The sequence below is a fragment of the Agelaius tricolor genome, unplaced genomic scaffold (assembly GCF_023055355.1).
Source record: "Agelaius tricolor isolate 1412-34295 unplaced genomic scaffold, bAgeTri1.0.p SCAF_4, whole genome shotgun sequence".
NCBI lineage: Eukaryota > Metazoa > Chordata > Aves > Passeriformes > Icteridae > Agelaius > Agelaius tricolor.
The window spans coordinates 40,804,557-40,827,307 of NW_027269264.1; the positions used below are offsets into that span (position 1 = coordinate 40,804,557).

At 38.9% G+C, this 22,751-nt stretch overlaps 1 protein-coding gene across 7 annotated transcripts in view; it reads left to right on the forward strand.

The window, feature by feature from the left end:
• The window catches only part of ANKRD55 (ankyrin repeat domain 55), a 47,682-nt gene that overhangs the window by 9,435 nt on the left and 15,496 nt on the right, over nucleotides 1-22,751 (forward strand). For all 7 annotated transcript variants that reach the window (XR_011678967.1, XM_071425387.1, XM_071425388.1 and 4 more), the window contains exons 3-7: nucleotides 79-209; nucleotides 2,313-2,422; nucleotides 5,639-5,699; nucleotides 9,335-9,463; nucleotides 22,032-22,216. Coding sequence is in view for 6 of the 7 variants with exons in the window: in XM_071425387.1 (XP_071281488.1) it covers nucleotides 79-209; nucleotides 2,313-2,422; nucleotides 5,639-5,699; nucleotides 9,335-9,463; nucleotides 22,032-22,216 (616 nt within the window). In the remaining variant the exon portion in view is untranslated. The remainder of the gene's footprint in view (nucleotides 1-78; nucleotides 210-2,312; nucleotides 2,423-5,638; nucleotides 5,700-9,334; nucleotides 9,464-22,031; nucleotides 22,217-22,751) is intronic.

The window sequence follows — 22,751 nt, forward strand, 5'->3', positions numbered from 1 at the left end:
TAAGATTAGAAAATAAGAGACTATATCTTATAGACATGACACAACAAATGGTAAAATAAATTTGGCTTTCTTCCCCAGGTTGCACACCTTTGATGCATGCTGTGTCAGGACGCCAGGTTGACACAGTGAAGCTTCTGTTGAAGATGGGAGCTAATATTAATACTCAAGATGCTTGTGGACGTACCAGTTTATCTCTGGCAACTTATTTGGTACCAAGACTTGGGGAGCAAGGATGGAGTGAAGGGAGTAAATGTGCAGACCAAATAAGATTTCTGCTTATACTACAGGAAGAAAAAAAAAAGCACAAAACATTTGGTTCTAGACAACAGTGGAATTGGTTTTGAAACTTAACTACAATGCAAAGCTGAGCAGTGATTATTACAAGAGGATCAGGACTCCTCTCAGACACTCCTGTCAGAGTGTCCTTTCTCTTTTGGCTTATAAAATTGGTGCATGATATGAGGATCTCACAAGAAAATTGCTTTTTTTTTTTGTACACTGAAAGTCCCCTCTTGTTGTTATTAGGCAGATTGACTTCTCCCTCTTGTATAGCCAGCATTAGATATTTATGCTCTAGTGAGGGCTTTCCTGTCTCAAACTCTGGTGATCAGCAGGCAAGTGTTACTGCACACTGTATGAGCCAGGCCATTGCTTCTTTTCACTGTGCTGCTGGACTTGGGATGGCCAGGTTGAGGACTGAAGTTCTAGATGCTGCCGGTGCTGGTGCACTTGCTCAAATCATAAACAATCCAGCCCCTGATGTTCAGTCTACCTGCAAATTGCAGGAGGGGGCAGACATCCCACTGAGACATTTGGGAAAGAATTGTACTTAAGAATCTGTCTGAACTGAAGCAACAATAGTTTTTTTCTCCTTAGTCTTCTACTTCTTGCAGGAGGTAATTCAGGTTTCAGAGAGAAAGTGGGGACCAAGTTAGCCGAGCAGACTGGGTTTCCATTATTAATTGGACAGAAAGGAGGAAGGAGTGTGCAGCCATGGCTGCACAGTATGAGTTAAGCTGGATGACTGCCAGCTCATTTAAACAGACACTGTGGCAGCCTAATTAAATGACAACCCTTGCCCATAGTTTCTTCCTGAAAATTTAGGACAAAAACAATGTTCCTGCTTAGCTATTCAGCCAGAAAATAAGTGTAGAAAATAACAAAACAGTCAGTCTCATCCAGTGCAAGGAGCATGCCCCACTTACTTGACAACAAACATTTGCTCTGCAAGATATTTTAAAAAAATCCCATAATAAGTGTCACGCTTCTTTTTTCCTTCCTCTTTTCCCGGAGGGGAAAAAATATTCTTTGGAAAAAAAGAAATTACTGGAAAAGATTTAAACCACCCAGGCTTCTAAGTTTCCATTTCTGTTTCTGTGAGGGATATAACGAGAGGTCTAGAGAGACTTCTGCTGTGATGTCTGTCCAGACAAATGGATTCAGGAGCATTGCACAGTCAAGACTGTGTGTGGCATTTGGAGGTCTTGTACTTCCACCAAGAGCTCCAACAGGGGTGTTCTGATCCTACCATTCCACACATTTTCCCCAGAAATGCTCGTAATGCCAATCCAAAATAGCTCATACAAGAGCTATTTTGTCAATTGTCTTTGTCAATTGTCTGCTGAAGTTTTAACAAAGCACTTAAATTCATACTTGGTTTTCTTCAGACTTAAGTATATGCTGAAAGATTTATGCAGTCACAACCAGACTGTTTACTTGCTTTTATGTTGAGGTGATCAATAGAAGGTTTTAGTCCAAGAACTGATTCATCCCGTCTGTTTTGGTGCTATTTTCAGTCTAACACTGCCACTAGTACAAACTTCTGCAACAACATTTTATAAGGCCACACTCTAAGGCTTTTTACCATTGATTTGCCATCTTTGCCAAAATCTCACAAACAAAATCTCACTGAGATTGAGTGCTCATGTTCTTGGTTTAATCCAGCATGATTGAATTCACATACAAGAATATGTGCAGCATCTGCTAGTGATAGAGGAATTAGCAGGTTTTTAATCACTGTTAGTGCTTGCCACAGATGCAGGGGGAAAAGAAACAAATCAAAAAACAAAGAAACAAAAAATACAGTGTAAATGAAACACCTCATCAGAGAAATGAACAACTGAGGTAGTTTGAGACCCAGACTCCAAAGGAGAATACTCTCAGTTCTGAGAAACCTCTACTGAGGAAAAAAATTCCAGTTTCTCTGTTAACAGAAATGGCTACAGTCACATGTGAACCCCAGCACCAACAAGAAAAGATCTGGCCTTATACTTTTCACTTTCCTCTTTGATATGCTCCAATTTCTTTTTTAGGGCTGGCTGGAAGGCTGTGTCAGCCTGCTCAGGAATGGTGCTAAGCAGAACATACCTGACAAGAACGGGAGGTTGCCACTACATGCTGCCACTGCAGAGCCTGATGTGAGGTATGTGCCTGGCTCCCCAAGAAGAGCCCACAGCAGGAATAATAGTTGTGACAGCTACACTTGTGACCTGTGTCTTTGTTTAGTGGTTACCGTGAAGGGGGTAGAGAGGAGGAAAAACATTGTGCAATACTTGTGTACCAGAGATTGATGGCCGGGTAAAGAGAGAAGCATGTTTTAATATCGCAATAGCTGGAGGAGGGAAAATAATTAGAAGAGAGATTGAAACCCTACGTTTCCCCTGCCCAACTACCTTTCTGTCCTACCACATGAAATAGTACAAGACTCCTTCTCTGGACTTCTCCTCTGAGCAGCATGGCAAATCTGAGAAAAGTTTTCCACAAGACAACCTCTCTGAAAATCCCCAACCCTAAAGGGGAAGTTAAGGACTGGTGGTCTGGCTCATTTTTAACTACTTTTACCGAAGGTAGAGTAACAGCTACAGAGTGGCTTCACAGAACTCTTAAGAAAGATTCTCTTTTTCTGATTCCAGCCTGTGATAATAGGACAGTTTAATAAATTTTGATTTGTATATCTGAATAAATTCACTGAAAAAAGTCCCCTAAGTAAGTCATGCCTGAAGGTGTAGACAGACATTAGAAACAGGTAAAACATTCAGTACATGCAATATGTTCATGTGACTTCATCACTGAGTCCATAATTTTGTTGCTGTAGCTATATCAGACCGGGCCAGACATCTGGCCACTTCTGCTGGTCTTGTTCTCCAGCCTTTTTTAACAGCTTTTTTCATTTTCCACATTGTCTTTGCTTTTCATGCATCACTTGGAGAAAATAATTTGAGGTTTCTGCAGAAGAAAGGTCCCTATCATTAAACAAAACCCACACAAGAAAGAAGACAATGTCTGTATAACACCACACATGTTGCTACTTGAAAGGAAACACTAATCTCCTCTACCAGGAGCACACTAGGTCCCCTGAATGTTTTTCACGTTCTCCAAGGATACAGACAGACCCTTCTTTGCTCTGTACAGTTTTCTTTTTCCTCTGTCTTCCCACTGGGTTTGCTCCATGCCCAGACACAGGCCTGGAACACTGAGCAGAGGTTTTTCCATCATGGTCATTTTCAGTGCCTTGTCATCCTATGTCATTGCCAAAAGAGAATATGCAATGGCCAGTTGTGAAATGCTTTTGCAGCTAAATCTGAAAGCTAGCAGTCTGCTGCTACAACCTCACATGCTGAAGGCAGCATGGAAAGACAAGAGACAGTTAATATATTGATTTGATAATTGATTTATGTGCTCCAGTGCATTCCACAGAGCCTAACAGGCAAGGTGGAAAGAGAATTCTTTCCTGATCTATGCCTTTAAGAGTAGTTAGCAGAGAAACCTCAGCTGCTTGGTTGTATATCTGTGTATTTAAATGTAACACTTATGTTGCCATAGTGCTCTAATGGTGTAACTGAGTCTAGGTTTGTTCATGATAAACACTCTAGTCAAATAATTAGATTGCTTTCACATACAGTGGCGTCATTGATCATATCAGGAGTTGAACCACAGAGTCCTGTATCAGATTATGAAACTGTGTGATAAATGGTTTTACAAGCATACTATGGTTATCTCACTTCGGTTTTCCTCTCTAGCTGGTATTTACCAAGACATGTTTTCATACACGGAATTTCTGAGATTCTGAGTCATTTTGCTAAATGACAACATAATTTTTCTTAACTTTTACAAACTTCTACCCAACCACTCACAACAATCATAGTGTCATTCTTTTCAGATTTCCTGCAATATGACTCCATTTAGAAACGGAGATGTGACACCTCTTTTCTACAAGAATTTGTATCCATATGCAAATGGATTTGAAGTCAAAGCAAAATCCCTATGCTGGGATCTGCCCAATCATCACCCTTTAGGGATTCTACTTTAAAAAAATCCTAAATTTCAACTTTCAACACCTGAGGATGATATTACCTATAGATAAGATTTCCACTTGCAGAATTGTCAAAATCATCCCTAAGCAACTGTAAATGTCTTCTTTTGAATATTTTATGTAGCTAGTTCTTTATTACCAGCAGAGAAGAACAAAGTTGACATGAAACGTTAATCTGATGCACACACATGAGCACAGTTCAATCCAGAAAATACACTAGAAGTGGTTGAAGATAAAAAGTAGCAAAATATTTTTATTCAGTCTCCTCTGCATAGAAATAAATTCAGGGTTTTATACATTTTTTTCTGTGTTATCTTTACATTTATCAAATTTCCTTCCTTTATACTTCATTATTTTTTACTTTTCTTGCTAAACAGTATGTCTTCTTCATGTCCATATTCTGAAGGTTTCTACCAAATTCACCCTTTTAGATGAGCCACAAGTTTGCACACTAAACCACTGAGGATATATCCTTCATTTTGCTATAATCCTAAGAACTGCACATTCATATTAGGATTGGCTTTGCTGCAGCATGTGAATGGAAGGAGTTTTTAATTTTCATGGTCCAGCCACGTACATGATCCAAACAATTAGCATCCTGCTATAGAACACAGCCAGCTTTGCCAAACCTGTAGTGATTTCAGAACATCTTCACAAGATAGCAAAAGGAAAAGAAGGTGTTAAAATATTATGGTACTTGAATAATATTTCACATAACTACTTTAGTTTTCCCTCCACCAGACAGGATTGCTTGTAGTCCAATATTCTATAAAATGTGAACCTATGCATTGCTATATTTTATGCCATAATAATGGCCCTTTTCCAGCAGACATTCTGTATGGCTTTATAATATATTAGGGTTTGTGTGTGTAAACATTCAGCAAGCATGCATCTACTCACATATGCACACAAATGTGTACACTGCATCACATTACTCCGAGAGTCAAATAGAGTGAAAAATCCTTACAGAAGCTGGCATCTCTGTTACTTAGGACATTATAAAATATGCTGGCCGCAAATTTCTAAGCTACCAAAACCTGCACACATGTACAGTATTTTACATTCTGGTTCTAGCCCAGCAGTCAGCATAAGAGTTACTCTGAGTGGATCTTCTTTTAATTCCAAGCTCTAAACTTTTGTTGTTACCATAAGCCATAAAGTCCAATTTGTTTTGCTCATATGACAAAGCTCAAAGCTAAGATTCTCACCTGTGCCAATTGCTAATACTGATTTTTCATGAAATTGCACGTTTTGTTTTTAAAAAACTGTCGGTTTTTCAAGTTTAGTCAGGAGTACAGCACACTGATTATATCATTGCTTCCACAGGCTTCTGAGCTTGCTCCTGCAGCAGTCAAATCTTAGTGAAATTAATCACCAGGACAATGAGGTGAGTGAGCTTGTGCTACAAATCGCAGTCCTTGGCACTGGAAGCATAGAACCGTTAAATTTTACAATAAGGCTAAGTCAAAAATTTCTATAATGCTTTTGCTAAACTCTGCAAAGTATTATCTCATTCTTCTTTCTATGTACTATGCACCTGTAGGCTAATAAAGTTTCTCTCTATTGAGGCAGCTATGAGGTACCTTGAATCCATCTCTTAAATTATTTGTCAAGACAAGAATTTCCCTTTATTCTTCTGAAGTTAGACACTGGACCAAGTCTTCACCTTTACCAATCCTAAGTGTTCAAGGCCAGGCTGGATGGAGCTCTGAGCAACCTAGTCTAGTGGCAGATGTCTCTGCCCAGGGCAGCCAGGTTGGAACCAGATAATATTTAAGATCCCTTCCAACCCAAACTATTCTATTATTCAATGATTCCTTGATCCCACCATTCAACTCCTGTTCTCAAGAAAAGTATCAGAGAGCTGGCATTACACAGAATGCACAGAAATTTGTGCTGTTTTCTTCCATGTGGAGTTGTGTCCTGCATGTATATACATTGTACATAGGAAAGAGTTAACTTCCCACATGTTTTTCTCCAAATAGAGAAGTCAAGACACAAGAGAAATTCTGAGTGTCATTTCATATGTTTCTGTTCATTTTGACAGTTGCTCAAGGATGTGTCTCTTTTCCACAGAGTCAGAATGGCCAGAGGGCTGTATATTTTTCCTCTTTCTTACCCACTGAAAGGTTTGCAGACCCTGCTCACAACACTCTAAACCAGACACATGCATTGTCTTGATGTAGAACTATGTTACTAATGATTTGCATGGAATGGTGGATCATCATTTCAAACCAGAATATTTTGCTGTAATGCACTGCTACATGCAATTTGGAACTTTTAGTCCATCTCGTTGTCATTTGGCACTGACAATATATTTGTTCAAGTGTCAGTATTAAGCCCTGAATACTCATGTTTTCTGAAAAATGTGGATCCTAATAAAGGATTGCAGCTAACAGAACTGTTCTCTTGGCATAAGTAAAACACTTCAGTTTTCCCATTTGACGCTTGAGAAAATCACCCTGATGAATGCATGAACACATAAACAATAAGAAATACATCTGGAGGTTTCATAGCTTCCACAACCCTGTCTTTCTGTGGGTTTATTAGTGAAGCCTGTGAGATGACAATGTGAAGGAACATTCCCTGTAAAAGCCTTGAATCTGAGCAAAACAAGTGTCACACTGTATTTCTCACAACCATTTATCGGGGTTTGTCCTTTTACGTCCTGTATTGCTCCTTATTTTTCATGAATGTGCAGTTGTTTGTCCATCTCACCTCTAAGACAGTTTTCTGCTGGACCTTCACTTTGGCAGTTCTGATACCACTCTCATGTTTCCACTTAAGAGCAGCAGTTTGTTTACCTACAGATGCCACTCCAGGGTGGTATCACCCAGCACAGATGGGGTGGGCTGGGCTGCAGAAAGCCCGCAGGAGTGAGCTGCTGCGACAAACAGGTCAATGCTCTTTGCTCACCTGGGCACTCTGAAAGGACACGTGGAATGCACAAAGTATTAGAAAGGAAACGGAGAAGAAAACAGGAAGCTCTGTTCGAATCCTTTGTACAGCCACAATGGTTACGAGAGTAAACTGAAAAAAGATATACAAGGAAAGGAACAGAAAAAGGACTACAAAGATGATAATAGTTACAGAGCAGCTTTCTCACATAGGCAGGCTAACTAGAGCATACTAACTGTAACAGGACTTTCAGCTTGGCAACTACATCAGAGGGATGATATAAGCCTATGATATCATAAATGGTGTAGAAATGAAAAGAGAATTATTATTAATTGGTCTGGGGGCTTTGCATATAAAAATATGGAGACTTCTACAAAAATTATCAGGCAATGGTTTCAAAGAAAATTAAAATAAATATTTTTTCAGAAAATGCATCATTACCTTTTAGAGGGTGGGAAGTCATATGAAGTCTTTAATCTGATTACCAAAATATTAGGTGGCAGTATATTGTCAAGCCTTGTTCCTTATATTTTTGCACTAAGCATCTGCTACTGACCTCTCTGAGTTTTGTCATTGTACCATAGGATTTTTGAAAACTATCCACAGTTTTATACTCTTATCTTTTATACTTTTATCAGCTGATTCTGCTGGCTACCACAGTAGAAATAGAGAGAAAGTTGATTTTTCAAGGATTTTTTTTCTTGGCCATATCAACACAATGAGAAAGGATAACAGAAAGATGGCCTGGTACACTGTAGTTTCTCCTTCTTCAGTGATTTGCACACTCTCCAGGACCTGTACTCATTTCCCAGCCGGAAATCACTTTGCTGATGCCTCACAGATAATGTGTGTCCATCAACAGTACTAAGTCCCTCATGTCTACTGACATAAATGGCAGAGCTCCCATTAATTTCAGTTGGTGCAGGAGTTTACCCTCAGTTTTGGTTTTACAAAACCGAAACCCCCATGATTAAGCTTTGCAAACCCTAAGTAAAACCAAAACTGCTCTCATTCAACTGCTCTGTTTTGTTATCACCCATACTTAGGCCACATGGGAACTAAAAGTCTTATAAGATGTGCGATGAGTGAGAGAAATGAATGCCACGGCATTCAGGCTTTTAGTCAGAAAATCACTGCAAACAGCTTCCACTTTAATGCACTGATAAGCTGTCTGCATCAATATAGCTCATACTTTACCTGGGTTATTACCAACTGGCTTTATTGGAGTTCTAGTTAAAGTTTTAATTGCTTTTCCACTCAACTTTTTTTTTTTTCTTTTTTCTTTTTTTTTTTAATGCTTTTTATCCTTTTGGAAATCAGGCAAGACCCCTGAAATGCATTTTTTCTCATAAGAGAGGAAACAGCACTTACCGAAAGGAAAACGTTGCCACACCTGAAAACACTAGAAATTTGTTAGAAACATAATAAATTAGTCAATTTATACAGAAAATCTTAATTATTATGGATATAGAGTAAAATACAGGTGAGTGTAAGAATGCTATAGGCCATGAATTCTCTGATCTATTAAGACTGACTGGATGTAGCTAAGATGGAATAAAAATGCAGCTGAAGAACCTACCATTTGCTTTGTTTTCTCCCTGAAGAGTGAATATATAAATGTTTATATTGTGACTTTCTTGTGGGCATCAGTCTGTCAGTTCTTTAGCTTGCTGACTAGTGCCAGCTGCAGTAATAGCTTATAATATTTTTTTTGGATCAAAGATAAGACCAAGCACAAACATCATGCTGTGTAATGCCTAAGCACCAGCCTAAACCAGGCTTTTCTTGCAGGATTCAAGAAAAGTTCCTCCCTGAGCAGGGAGGAACTGTCCCCCCAGCCATCATGGCCTTGACCACATGTTACTTATAACAGGCTATAGGCACATATGGAGGAAGCATTTGTGTTTGTGTCCATTTTCTGTACTAATTCCAAAAAGCTAATTGCTTGGTTCCCCCTCGTGACTCCACTAATTCAGAAGCTGCTACTAAATATTTCAAATCAGGGTGAAGAGGGAAGAATGTGTCCACCCTGGATGGTTTCAGGGCTGCCTAGCTTGTCTACATAGACTTAAAGGATGCTCCTGTGAGTGACAATAATTTGCCCTCTGGGTTTGTGGCTTGCAGGGAATGACTTCACTCCACTGGGCTGCATTCCACAATAGACCCCAGCACACCCAGACTCTGCTGCACAAGGGAGCAGACCCAACTCTGGTGGACAAGGACTTCAAAACAGCTCTGCACTGGGCAGTACAGGTGAGCCACAACACAGCCCCAGTGGGATGTTTATTGAACTGAGTTGGCTATTGTGGTGTCCTAAACACTTCTAAGGAAGTGGTTTGGGCTGTGGAACAAGGAAATTGGATGCTAAAAATGCCCACTAAGCCCCAGCATTTTGCCAGTGGGTATAGATCAAGGGTCTAGCATCTTCTTTGGAGACCAAGGCATACCTAATAGAAGCTTAGCCCTGTTGACCCAAAGTTTTCATTTATCTCAAGTGGGACTACGTGTATGCTTCATGTTGAATTTATGCCTATTTTTTTTTCACTAAATCAGGGTTGCAGAAACTAGCAGCTTACTTGCCAAAGGCCTTTGGGAATAAAATAGCATAAACACAAGTGAAAACATATTTAAAGAGCTACAGCTATGAAAGAATTATCTGAAGGGTTGAGACCCTACCTCTCTGGAGACTGGAGAAGACATGGAGCTAAACACATTTCCTGTTGAACTGTGTGTTTCTATCTCATGTGGAAAAGAGCATTGTCAAATACGCAGGCCATTATTAGAGAAACAAACCATACAGATTTACTATGGCATTAAAAACTGTATTATGTAATTGTGATAGTAAGTGATGTCAAATACAGCATAATTTACTGGGTTTCCTAGTTTAGTGCAGAAAACTGCCTGGATGAAATTGTATGTTTTCATGTGCTGTCTAAGCATAGCAAATTCAAGTACCAATGTTCAAAACACATGCACAACAGGTAAACCAAAATAGAACTCACACAAAAATCCAGCAACCTTTTCATGCAATTACCAAATGTTTGCATTCTCATCTTTTGGTCTAAGTTTTCTCTTCTTAAAAGAAGTGTCGGCAAGGAAATTTGAAATTCTGAACTGCCATATATGATATTTATTACAGGGTAAGGACATCTGAACAAATAATCTTCAACCACAGCCTCACAAAAATGATTAACATGTAATAGGCCTACCTTTTTTTTTCTGAAGTATATTTTGAAGAGGTATATTTTGACCTCTGAAACTGGTAATATTTCAAAAGTTTTGTTCTTCTTTAATCAGTCTTAAATTTGACTTGTTATTTGCCTTAGAAGATTAAAGGTATCTACTCTACTACCTGTTGTGCATTTTCACCAGGCTTATTCCAGTTCTGCCTGCTTCCAGTGGGAAATATCTGAATCCCATGCCAACTTCTGCATGATAGCCAGTGGTCTATATCATAGGTCTGGGGACAACCTGTCTGACAAACAGAAAGACAAAAGTGAATCCACTTTATAACCCTCAGAGTTCCCCTCCTTTCCTGAGGGGAAAGCTTTCCCTGATTCTGTATTTTGTATGTTTCATTATTTAATTCCATTGTTAACTCTCACCTCCACCCTTCTCTCACAAATGTGCAGAAAAAGTCTTGAGAAATGGGGAAACGGAAACTGCACAAAACTCACTTGGCCTCAGGTGGAAGGAACTCACAAATGCCCTCTTTTCCTTTAAGCTGCTCCCGGAAATCAAGAGGAAGCGTGCAGAATGACACACATGCACCCCTTTTTTCCTTATTGTGAGATTTCTGCCGTGAAACCCTTTAAGTTACTTCTTCCTTCCACATGCTTCTCCACATTCTAAGTCCAGAAGTGGCATTTGAAATACCAGAGCATGAAATAGATTTGTTCACATTTCTACATTTCTCTTACTCAAATAAGAAAACTCTTGGCCAAGAAAACAACTTGCAGCCAGTGCTCTCTGCTGCCCATTTAGGCCCAGGAGATTTGCATACTGTGGACAGGCACAACTTTCTCTGCTGTGACAGAACAGAACAACAGCTCTGCTCGATGGGATCATCGTTATGTCTAATTGCCTCCTCTGTGACTGCTGGAAAGGAGATATTTTTCCTTTAAGAATTGTATAAATATCTTCAGAGAACAAGAGACTCACAGAGCTCAGGCAGTACAGCTGCAGGGGTTATTTTTGGCTGAATAGGGCCCTGTGTTTAATTTCTTTTTTTTTTTAAATGCAGCGAGGGGAAGACCAGACACTGCACAGAAACTTGTTTCAGAAGTTGCAGGAAAGAGGCACTTTGTTCACACTCGGCTGAAACACACAGTAGGACCATACAAAAATCATTGCCCACCATTGAAACCCAAATTCATGAGCATGAGGCATATTTCATATGAAATCATTGTTCTGTGCTGACTCTTTCCAAGACTGCGTGTGTGTGACTTTGTCTTCTATCAGGCATCATGGGATGATCAGTCCCATCCATGTAGCCAGACAGACCTTGCCCACAACAAGGCCTGCTCTTTTGAGAAACTCAAGTCTCCTGCCATTCAAGTTCACATCTCAAGTGCAAATGTATCAGTGTCAAAAACACTGATCATTACTGTTTGCTGTGAGAGTATCTCATGCCACATTTTTTACACATGCATTATTTCTATGTGCTGGTGCAGACAGGCCTATTAAAAGTGTCTCGGGAGGTATTTCTCTCCTTTCACTTCAGCCAGCATTAATTACTGTAGTGAAAAGGAAACACACCTTTGAAATACAAAACTGTAACTGATACAGGGACAAAGGTAAAAGCATTCTAACAATTCTACATAATGGTATTATTGAAATCCTGGTAAAATATAATATAAAATATACCATACAGCATGGATTATGAGGCTACACAGTTCTATACTGTAACAGTATTAGTAGTACCTTGGAAACAGCTGGGAAGATTTTGAATCTTGCTACATTGCCTTGCCAGTTGTCATCATTTTTACCAGAATTTTCTTTGTCTTGTTCTCAGTCTCTGGCTCCCAAAGTCAAATGATTACGTGAAAATATCAGCTTTCTACTAAAGGATACACAAAAAAAAAAAAAAAAAAAAAAAAAAAAAAAAAAAAAAAAAAATTAAGTGAAGAAATACAAACCTGTAGGAATAAAAAGAATGCAACTAGAAAGAAGCTATTAAAAATAACAATCTGCCATGGGGAGGCGTGCTTATGATTTTTAAATAGGCTGATTTGGAGTGCTAAGTTTTTAAAAAATTAGAAGCGCTAGTATTTGTTCCATAGCAACAATGCAGTTATTTCATTCCTCTGTTTCCAGAGAAGAGAGTGAAATACCTGTATATATAAAACACACTGTAAAAGAAATGCATAAGTAAGTATTAATTTGTGTTTGGTTGCCCAAGCACCGCAGTTTTTCTGTAATTGGTTGGAAGATGAAAGCACACTTAAATGCCAGGATTTCTAGGAAAGAATGTCTCTGTTGCTGCAGGACATCTTGAGGACACAGCTGGCTATCCAGCCAGAGCAGAGGAAGGGGCCGGAGAAATGAGTCATGGCTCAGAATCTCTCCCAAGGGATCACTTCTCTCCTTGTCTCTGCCCATCACCCATTTTTTCATGTGGGCTATATACAGTGGAAGAATTCAGAGAGACTTCCAAAGCCACCTTAAAACCCAGTGAGTGTTTCTCTACTGCAGATATGTCTGTTGTTGGACTGACCAGAAAAGGTGCATTTGCTGGGCATGGTTCACTGTCTAGTTGGTTTCAGGCAGATTTCTTTCCCTGCAAAGTTGTACTTTATTTCTCCTTGTTTCATGCAGTTTTCTAAAGATGGCTTGAAAGGAGGAATAGTGATTTCCTTTTTTTATGTCACTAAGCTTTAAAGACATTTTTTGACTGTTAACAAACAAGTCAAAAAGATATTCAAGTTTCATTTTTTAAATATACACTTCTAAAATCACCTTCTTTTGTAAATATTGTCATTCTAGCAATGGTACAACTCTTGCTTATGGAGCCTGGAACATTACATAGAAGCAATGGTACAACTCTTGCTTATGGAGCCTGGAACATTACATAGAAGCAGAGATCTACAGAGTGAGCTGTCAAGTTGCAAAACAAGATAGAAGAATTTGCAAATAGTTTTGAGTAAGAAATAAACTTGCTTTAATACCAGCAGAAGTTTTTTCCATTAAGTGCCCTAAATATTTGTGACACTGTCTACAAAAGTGAATTAAATGTGCTTGAGTCTTGGCTCTGGCACTGAGACAAACTATCATGGGACAACCTGTGTCCCTACTGCTATACTCTCTTACCCAAGCAGGATGGTCATACACAGACCACTTACTGGCAATGATCTGGTACTCATTTTACCTCCAGGAACTGGTAGGGAAAGTATTCATTGACCCAGGCCTAAACAATGCCAGAGAGGATTTTGAGAATTATTTGGTACAGACAGCTAAATTCCAGTGCTGAAGGATATTCCTAAGTGCTGCTTCATTTTTTATGTAGCTGCAAACTATTTCTTCATTTTAAGTTGTCACAGAATAAGCTGAGTTGGAAGAGACTCACAAGGATTGAGTCTAACTCCTGGCCCTCACAGGTCACCCCAAGAGTCACACTGTGCCTGAGAGCATTATCCAAACTCTTCTTGAACTCTGGCAGGATGGTGCTTGACTACTTCCCTGGGAAGCCTGTTCCAGTGCCCAAACTCCCACTGGTAAAGAAACTTTTCCTGATATCCAACCTAAACCTCCCAACACAGCTTCAGGCCATTCCTTTGGATCATGTCACTGGTCACCACAGAGAAAGAGGCCTGTCTGCCCCTCCTCTTCCCCTCATAAGGAAGTTGTAACTGCAGTGAGGTCTCCCCTCATCTCCTCCAGGCTGAACAGAACAGGTGACCTCAGCTGTTCCTTATACAGCTTTCTTGAAGTCCATTCACCATCTTCATTGCCCTCCTTTGGATGCTCTCTAATAGTTTATTAACTTGGTTATACTGTGATACCTAGAAGTGCCCCCAGCACCTCATTCAAGGTGAGGCTGCCCCAGTGCAGAGCAGAGCAGGACAATCCCCTCCCTTGCCTGGCTGGTGATGCTGTCCCTGATGCCCCCAGGACACGCTTGGCCCTCCTGGCTGCCAGGGCACTGCTGGCTCATGTTCAACTTGCCATGGACCAGAGCCCCAGGGCCCTTTCCATGGCACTGCTGTGCAGCCTCTCATTCCCCAGTCTGTCTGTACATCCAGGGCTGCCCCATGCCAGGGGCATAATTCAGCACTTTGCTGTGTTGAACTCTGCATGGTTGATGGTTGCCTATCTCTCTAATTTATCAAGGTCTTTCTGCAGGGCCTCCCTGCCCTGGAGGTTGTCAACAGCTCCTCCCAGTTTTGTATCATCTGCAGACTTGCAGTATTGATATAAAAACTCATCAGTACAGCCAGATCATCAGAAAAACTCTAACTGAAATAATAAACTGTTAAAAAGTAAGCCCTTCAAGTGTGAACATGCCATAGACAATGTAATTGTTCACGCCAATCAAATGTCTGAGGTAATCAATTGCAGAATTCCCACTGAGCTTAGCAGGAATTTGTCTTGGGCAGATCCTGTAGGTAGGTACAGAATAATTGCCAGATCTCTTCCCAGCACACAGTCTATGTGTAACTGCACAGTGGATGCCAGAATATGAGTGATGTATGTGCAACACACTTCTTGCATATCTATACAAGTCCTGATCTCCTGTGCCTGACAAAAGGCACTTGAAGACAAATGCTTCCATTTCTCTGATAGAATAAATCCTTATTCTTCTGCAGATTTAAAAAATTACCTCTTTTCCAAAGCATGTAAACAGCTCATTTGGAGAAATCAGTCCTTACAACAATGCAATAGCAGGGGAAAGTTGCCAAGTGATTTTAGTCATAGTCATAGTCATTTACACAATAAATCATATGCACTTAGACTCCAAGGGAGAATAAATTCTCAGAGAGACTTGGCCAGTGTTTCATGCAGTGTTTTGTTTGAGCAAAGAGACGGTTAGAGAGGCAGGGACATGTGATAGCCAGAATCATGCCTCCATGACTGCCTTTGTCATTTGGTACTTTTTCCCAACACACATTAAGGCTGCTAAAAGGAAAAATATTTTTAAAATATTTTAAATGCTCTAGCTGTACCAGAGGCAGCAATGCTCTGAGGACCACAGGACTTTCTTGTACAGCAACACATTCTCTTTCCCACAGTGCCATAAAGTCAAGCCAAGCTGTGTCGCTCTGACTCTGCAGAGATACTGTCTCAGTGGCTGTGTAAAGCTGCAGCACTTGGGTTAGGAGAAGACAAATGAGCTTCTCTCTGAGCTGACTAAGTCTCACCAATATATCTACAGTGGTGTCAGAGGAGTTGTTAATTTTTATTGGTTTGCCATCAGAAGTACACTCTGTGAAGTGCCTGGGCTGCATTCAGGGATTCTCTGGCACAGTTTCCCTGGCAGGAGGAAAGATGAAGATGGTATTATGACTTGCTTCTTTCCTCATCACAGAGACCAGTTTTCCATGTCCTCTCAGGGTAGAGAAACCACAGGGTGCTCTGAATTTTTGCTCACTTCTCCACTGCCAAGTTCAGCCATCTAGCAGCCAGGAAATTAGGTAGAGTGAAGGTGTTTCCATTTCTTAGCTTTGTCTAGTCTTGGGTGCAGAAGTGGGAGGTGCTGGAAGTCCTCGATACATGGCAGGAAGCACCAACGTGTGCAAAACTCTTCAGTAAGCCAAACTGCCAATATAAGGACATTTCCCACAGCACTACAGTTTGCTGTAGACTAGAAGCAATGTTATGTCTCTGTTTTTGAGTCTGACATTCTCCATCCTTAAAACAGCAGACACCACACCTACCACAAGATAGATTTCTGAGAACTGCCTTAATATCTGATTCCAACCTGACTTATCCTCACAGCTGATGCAACATTTATCTTGCTCTGATTCTAGGATGAAGTTCTAAATCATATTACAATAAAAGTAATGATGTGATGCCCTGCTCCAGTGCTCTGCCTGTGAATATGAGGAAAATGGCACATCAGTGAAATTAATCACATAAGGGAAAAGAATGTATTGGAAGAATAGCTGAGTTTTGCCAGTATAGCTGTAACTAAACACAGTTTCTGCCAGAATAGCCTTGAGTTAAAGACCAAGGCTTTTCAAGATCCAGTCAAGAGAACCATGTGGAAAATAATGTGGAATGGCTTCTGCTTTTGGTAAATACTGAATTTTAGAATAAAGAAAAAGGTTAAAAAGTTATTTGAAGGGAAAGATGTATTTACCAACATAATAGTTTCATCTAGGGTTGTAAAGGAAAAAGTCCACAGACAAGTTATTTGTTCAAATTTTGCTGTAGGTTGCTCAAAAATACTTTAAATGGCTCATGTTTCCTTATTTCAGCAAAGAGAAAAAGATTTTTATTTCATTTGCCTGTTTTATTTTCTAATGGTCCTGCTGGTGTTACAGTTGATTTCAGATTCAAGTATTCTATGTGTGTCTGTTTGTGAAGGATAAGAGGAAAGACAAAAGGGATTCTCTAACATAAAACTCAAACAGCACCCAGGGATGGTTTCCAGGAGGGAGCTGGAAGTACTTATGTAAATGTAATTCATTTTGCTTTTTTTGTAAAAGTGAGTTACCTCCCAGAGTAGTGCAATGGTCATAGTATTTGTTTGTTGCTGCAGAAAGGAGGGAAATAATGCTCAAAATCTCAAGCTACTTGGGGGTGGCTTTGGGTTCATAATTGAGAAATCAGAAAATGACAGAATGAAAAAGAGGAAAACACAGGCAGACCTGAAGTTCAATGCTAATGATAAGAAGCAACATGAAGAGCTTCTAGTGGGGACTTTCCTGACAAAGATGGCTATAGATATAGGAAAGCTTTAAACTGCATGCTAATACAAACAGATAGGAAATATAGGAGAACTAATACAACCTAACCATATAATCTCCAGAGGCATTTACTTGGAAGAAAAGTATTTTATCTGGGTTTCAGGCGACCAGTTAAGTGGTCCATAGCTTGTTCCTCTACCCATACCACCTCTCCATTACTGGTAGAAGGCTTAGCAGACTCCTTTCATATGACTCCTCTTTGACAACCCATTATCTAGTTTACTAGAATATTCTGAAGAGGGGAAAAAATAGCCATCTATACAGTGCAGTATAAACAAAAAAACAAACTTCTCAATGTTTATGACTGAAAACCTGTCAGAATAAAATGTAATGTTATGGTAAAATATTATGTAAGTGACAAGAAAGTTTTTATAAAATTATTGTTCTGCTTATCAGTTGGACATAGAAAGGGCTGAAATGTAAGAACCGTGATTGTAGTAACAATGAGGATAAATTGAGTAGACATAGCTGAAAGAAGTGTCAAAACTAGAAAAGTGTCCCAGAGGTTTGGGATTCTCCTCATGGTACTTGATTAGATAGATACTTCCTGAATAATTATTTTCTTATTTGGAAAGCACTCAGAGACACAAGTCTCAGAAGTCTGACTTTCATTAGCCAACTTATAGAAACCAGAGTTGTAATCAAGTGTCAGAGCTAAATATCTGTTAGTGATTTGGCTGTTTGCCATTGTCTGGAGATGATACAAATCTCAGACAAAAATTTGCATAAAGCACAGAGTTTTTCTTACAGGGGCTCAGGGATACAGGCTTTAGGACATTTCTTCTTCATAAATATCCTGGTTTGAGACAAGTCACCCTGGAACAATACAGTATGTTTATTTGAGATAAGGGATCTCAGGAAGAAAATTTCACTGAGAAGAATCAAAAATGGGTGGAAGCAGATAAAATTGTAAGATGGGACAAAAGTCCTGGGGGAGGAGCAGGGGAGGGGTGGGGAAAAGTCCTGCAAAACTATTTAGAAACAAAAAAGCAAAAACAAATAGCAAAAATGACTGATAATCTCTGAGAACATTTTAATCTCTGCTGTAAAGAATTTGAATACAAAAAGGGAACATGAAATTTAGTGATGCGTACAGTAATGTTACAAAAACACGTGATTTTCCTATGGTAAATTTACCAGACAACATTCTGGTCTAACAATAGTGCTGCGGTAAATTTACCACAGGAACACTACATTTTTGGTAACCACAGCTCAAAGCTATCAATCACAGAATAAGGGCACTGTAAGCATTTTTGGAGAATTTTGAGTGCAATTTCAAAGAGCCAAGAGGAATTTAAAGATAAGAAGGCATTCCTAAGAAGAGAGAACTGGAAAGCCACTGAGCAGTCGCCCAGAAATCTCATGCAGCAGAAAGTTCACATATTAAGAAATATTCTTGATCACTTAGAAAATGGAAGTAACAATTTGATTGAATTGTTGAAACAAGGCAGAATTTTTATAGCCATCTTCAAAGCAATTACTACTTCCTCAGGTAAGAGGCTTCTATATCTAACAAGGTTTAGTATGTTTGAATGTCAATTAATCATTTTAATCCCATGTAATAAAACACAAAAGTTCTGGAAAAGTGACAAGATAAAACTCATCACATGGCACAGAAGCCTTGCTAAGCATGTGGCAAATACAGTGGTCATTAAAAGTCTAATTCTTTGTTCCTTTCTCATTTGAGCAGTTTAGTGCAAGTTTAATCACATGCAAGTTTAATCACATTGAATAACATCAATAACACAATTTTTATACGCACAACTTGCTATAATAGACACAGAACTCTGTCCAAGATATCCCATAGAGGAATAAGAAGGAGTGACGCCATCAAAATCCACCAGAGACTTGTATCACACATCATATATTCTCTATCAGCCACATTCAAGACAGTTCAAATAATCTTTGGAGGTGAATATCTCATAGACTGTCCAACCAGGGCTGTATCATAAGAATGTTTTTATTTGTTCCATAATGAGGTGTCGAAATACAGAGCACACATATAACCCACAGTGAAAATCAAATTACAGGGACATCAAGTACATCATGGCTAGGGATGAAATTCAAAATTATTTTGAGAAACTGTAGGAATTAACTGAAGTTAATAAAATAACACTGTATACAGAATTGTGAAAAAATTAAAGGTTTTTACACAAAATTAAGAGTAATAGACTAGCAGATTACAAAAGTGAGAAGAGTTTAGGTTATGGTGTTGATATAAATCAAACAAACATTATTCTGGGACATATTAACAAAAGTATGGTACATGTGGGCTGCAGGAAGTCATTTTCAATGTCAGGAGAGAAGCCTCTGCTGGATAATTGTGTTGTTTGGAGTCCCATGGTTGAAAAAAACTGTAGACAAACTGGAAACAGGCCAAAAGCAAGCACCAAGTATGATAAGTGCATTGGAAAACATGACCTGCACAGGGAGGTTGAAATTGTTTGTTTAGTCTAGAAAACAGAAGATTGGTGGGAGACAGAACAGTCTGTAAAAGTATAAAATGCCGGTCAGAGAAGTGGGAAATTTATTATGTGAATGCTAAGAGTTGTGCAAGAACATGGAGGGACTGAAACTGCAGCTGCAGGGTGTGAAATTTGGACTTAGCAAGACAGTGTAAAACCAGAGGAATAGTCCAGTCACTAGAGCATAAATACAGAAGTAGTAAGGTACTAATGTAAATAATTTTTTGTATCAAAACTGACTTAGAGAAGGATGATAACAGATACGTATTTATTGTGGTAGTCCTAGAAGTATGCAATAGACCTCTAGATTTAGTTAGCCTTGAATGTGACTAGAGATTTCACTGATGCTAATGATGAAAATATGTAACTGGGAATTATCACCAGTATGGAGGATATTGGTATCTGGCATAAGGACTGGACAATAAAAACAACAGTTATTCATAGGACCTCAGTATTCCTGAACATGAGGATCAACACTCCTCTTTTCACTAGATGTTCAGACAACTATAACTTAATTTGAGCATGGTTAATCAGGATGTTACAAAATGCTGGCCATAGAAAATAAGCTTGGATTACATGATCAAGATTAGACTCTAAATTAAGCAAAGTACATGTAAAACAAAATTCCTGATTTCAGGGGGACGTGTTTTGATAAATAAAGGAAATTCTCAGCTGGACTGAATAGTTGTAAGATGAGAATGTTCCAGGGACCTGGAATATATCCTCTCAATGGTGCAAAATATGACAGGAAGCTGAATCCCAATTGCAGAGAGGAAAAGTGTATGGTAGAGTCTTGAGATAATGGATGTCTACCCATTTTTAAAAGATATATTTAGAATAAGTAGCTATCTTACAAAATAAGATACAAAAGTACAGAGAAGCAAAAGAAATTGTATCTTAAAATCCAGAAAACAAGAGTATGATTAAATGTTGAATAGAGGCTGGAAGGAAATTACTTTCAGGGATAAGATATTACTCTTGTTTAATATTTTCATAATATCTTGACACATAATACAGGAGCTTTCTGTTAAAATCTGCCAATAATAAAAAACTGAAAGACAATAACAGGAAGGAATGGGGATGTCATACAGGGTTATGGATCACCTTTAAATCTTGAGCAATATAAATGGGACAAAATTGGATAGGATAAAATGTATAAATCAGGCACTTTGGTGTTAGTAACAGAAGGTCCTCCCCAAAACTAGAAACTCTACTCTTGGAAAAAAACTTAAGGAAGTACTGAGGTGTAAAGGGTCATTCCAAAATGACTAGGAGCTTCTAATGGGACGCAGCTGTGAATGAGGAAAATGCTGTTCTATGACATACCAAAAGAGGTATTTCTAACACAAATAAGGAAGAGCAGTGTTGCTGTACAAGATCTGGCAAAAACATCTTTGTATGACTAGTACAATTTTAATCATCTCTCTTCAAGGAAACACAACTAAAACACAATAGGAAATGGGTTACCAGGTTAATGAGAGAAACAGAAAGCATATTTTAAAAAAAAAGCTTTAGAAGACCATGATTGCTTAGAGCAGCAAGAGAACAATTCAAAAGAGATGTGATGATTGCCTATAAATACATCTGAAGAACAAGTACCAGTAAGAGGAAAGGAGTATTTAATCCAAATAATAATGCTGGAACAGAAACAAAGGATATAATCAGCCCTGAGTGTGAATAGAATTTAGAGATACAAATTATAAAAACAAAGAAGTTCTTGAACTGTGTTCCTTTGAGAGTAATGGGGGCAAAAGGAACCTAATTGCCTTTAATGGACAAAATTTATAAGAGGAATGATGTAACATAGCTTCAAGTGATTGCAGGGATTGAATTTGATGGTACAGAAAGACCTTTGCAACCTTGTGTTTCTGTTGTTATAAAAAAGTAATGAATTCTTTTGCTCTGTTTCCACTAAGGTAGGATATAAAATGTTCCATTTCATTTGCAGGTTAGAGAACAACGTCGACTTTCTATTAAGACACCAGAGCAAACTAGCTAAGAAAGTTTTCAAGAAGCACTTGAACAAATATTTGACATGGCTTTTCTAAGTGTACTGAGACAGACTTACAGATATGGGTTGGTTTTCTGAGGTTCCTTTCAGCCCTAAATTTCTATTGAAAAATATAAGCTTGTGTTTCTGGACTCTGGCTTAGCAAAACAGCAAAAATCACAAGTAATTTCTATTAAGCAATTTACACTCTACAACTTCTGGAGATATCTGCAGTGGTTCATTATTTGTTATTTTTCCAGTGTTCAGAGTGTTTTAGAAAATTCAGAAAGTAAGCATAATTCCCAACTGGAGATTGGAAGATTTTGGCTTTCATATCTGGAGATTCTGGTATGCACACAGAGGAATACCATTACTCTATTTAGCATTCTCTAGCAGAGAAGATGCAGCCTGTTGTGTGCTCCATTGTAAAACACTTCCCTTCTCTGACTTCCTTCCAGAGTGGCAACAGGATTCTGTGTTCCATCATTCTGGACCACTGGCAGGGACCATCAATAATAAATTGTGATGATGAGAATGGCAAAACATGCATGCACATTGCTGCTGCTGCAGGCTACAGTGATATCATCAGTGAGCTGGCTAAAGTCCCAAAGTGCAACCTGCAGGCCCTTGATGTGGATGACAGGTAACCATGGAAACTCTGAAATTGCTGCTCCCTTTCTAATAATCTGAGACCAGCTCTGTCTTGTAATCATGTTTCCTGTTTCACAGGCCATGGCCTAGTAATGCCCTGCACTCCACAGAGAGCTGTGCTTTCTCAGAAACACTGCAAACCAGTCCAGCTCACATGTATTCTACTTAGTACCATAACTGACTAGAAAGAATTATATTTAGCTTTCTATTTGTTCTAGAAAAAGAGCTTATTTCTGTAAGGACTTTGCCACAAGTCACCTAAGTTTCTTTCAATCAAAAGTGAACATTCTTTTTAAAACAATACAATAGGATCCTGCAACTTGAAGCCAGGATGCTGCTATTATTTGTATTTAAGAAATGGCAGTGTTCTCTTGTTGTATTTAAGATGAAAATATCATACTCCTACAGGACCAGGGGACCCTCACCTTCCATTCTGAAAATACCTGTGATTTCTTCTGCGATTAAATCTCTATTTCATAAGTACAGAAGAGTCATCTTTCCTCTTTTTCACCCCACACCTACCTTCC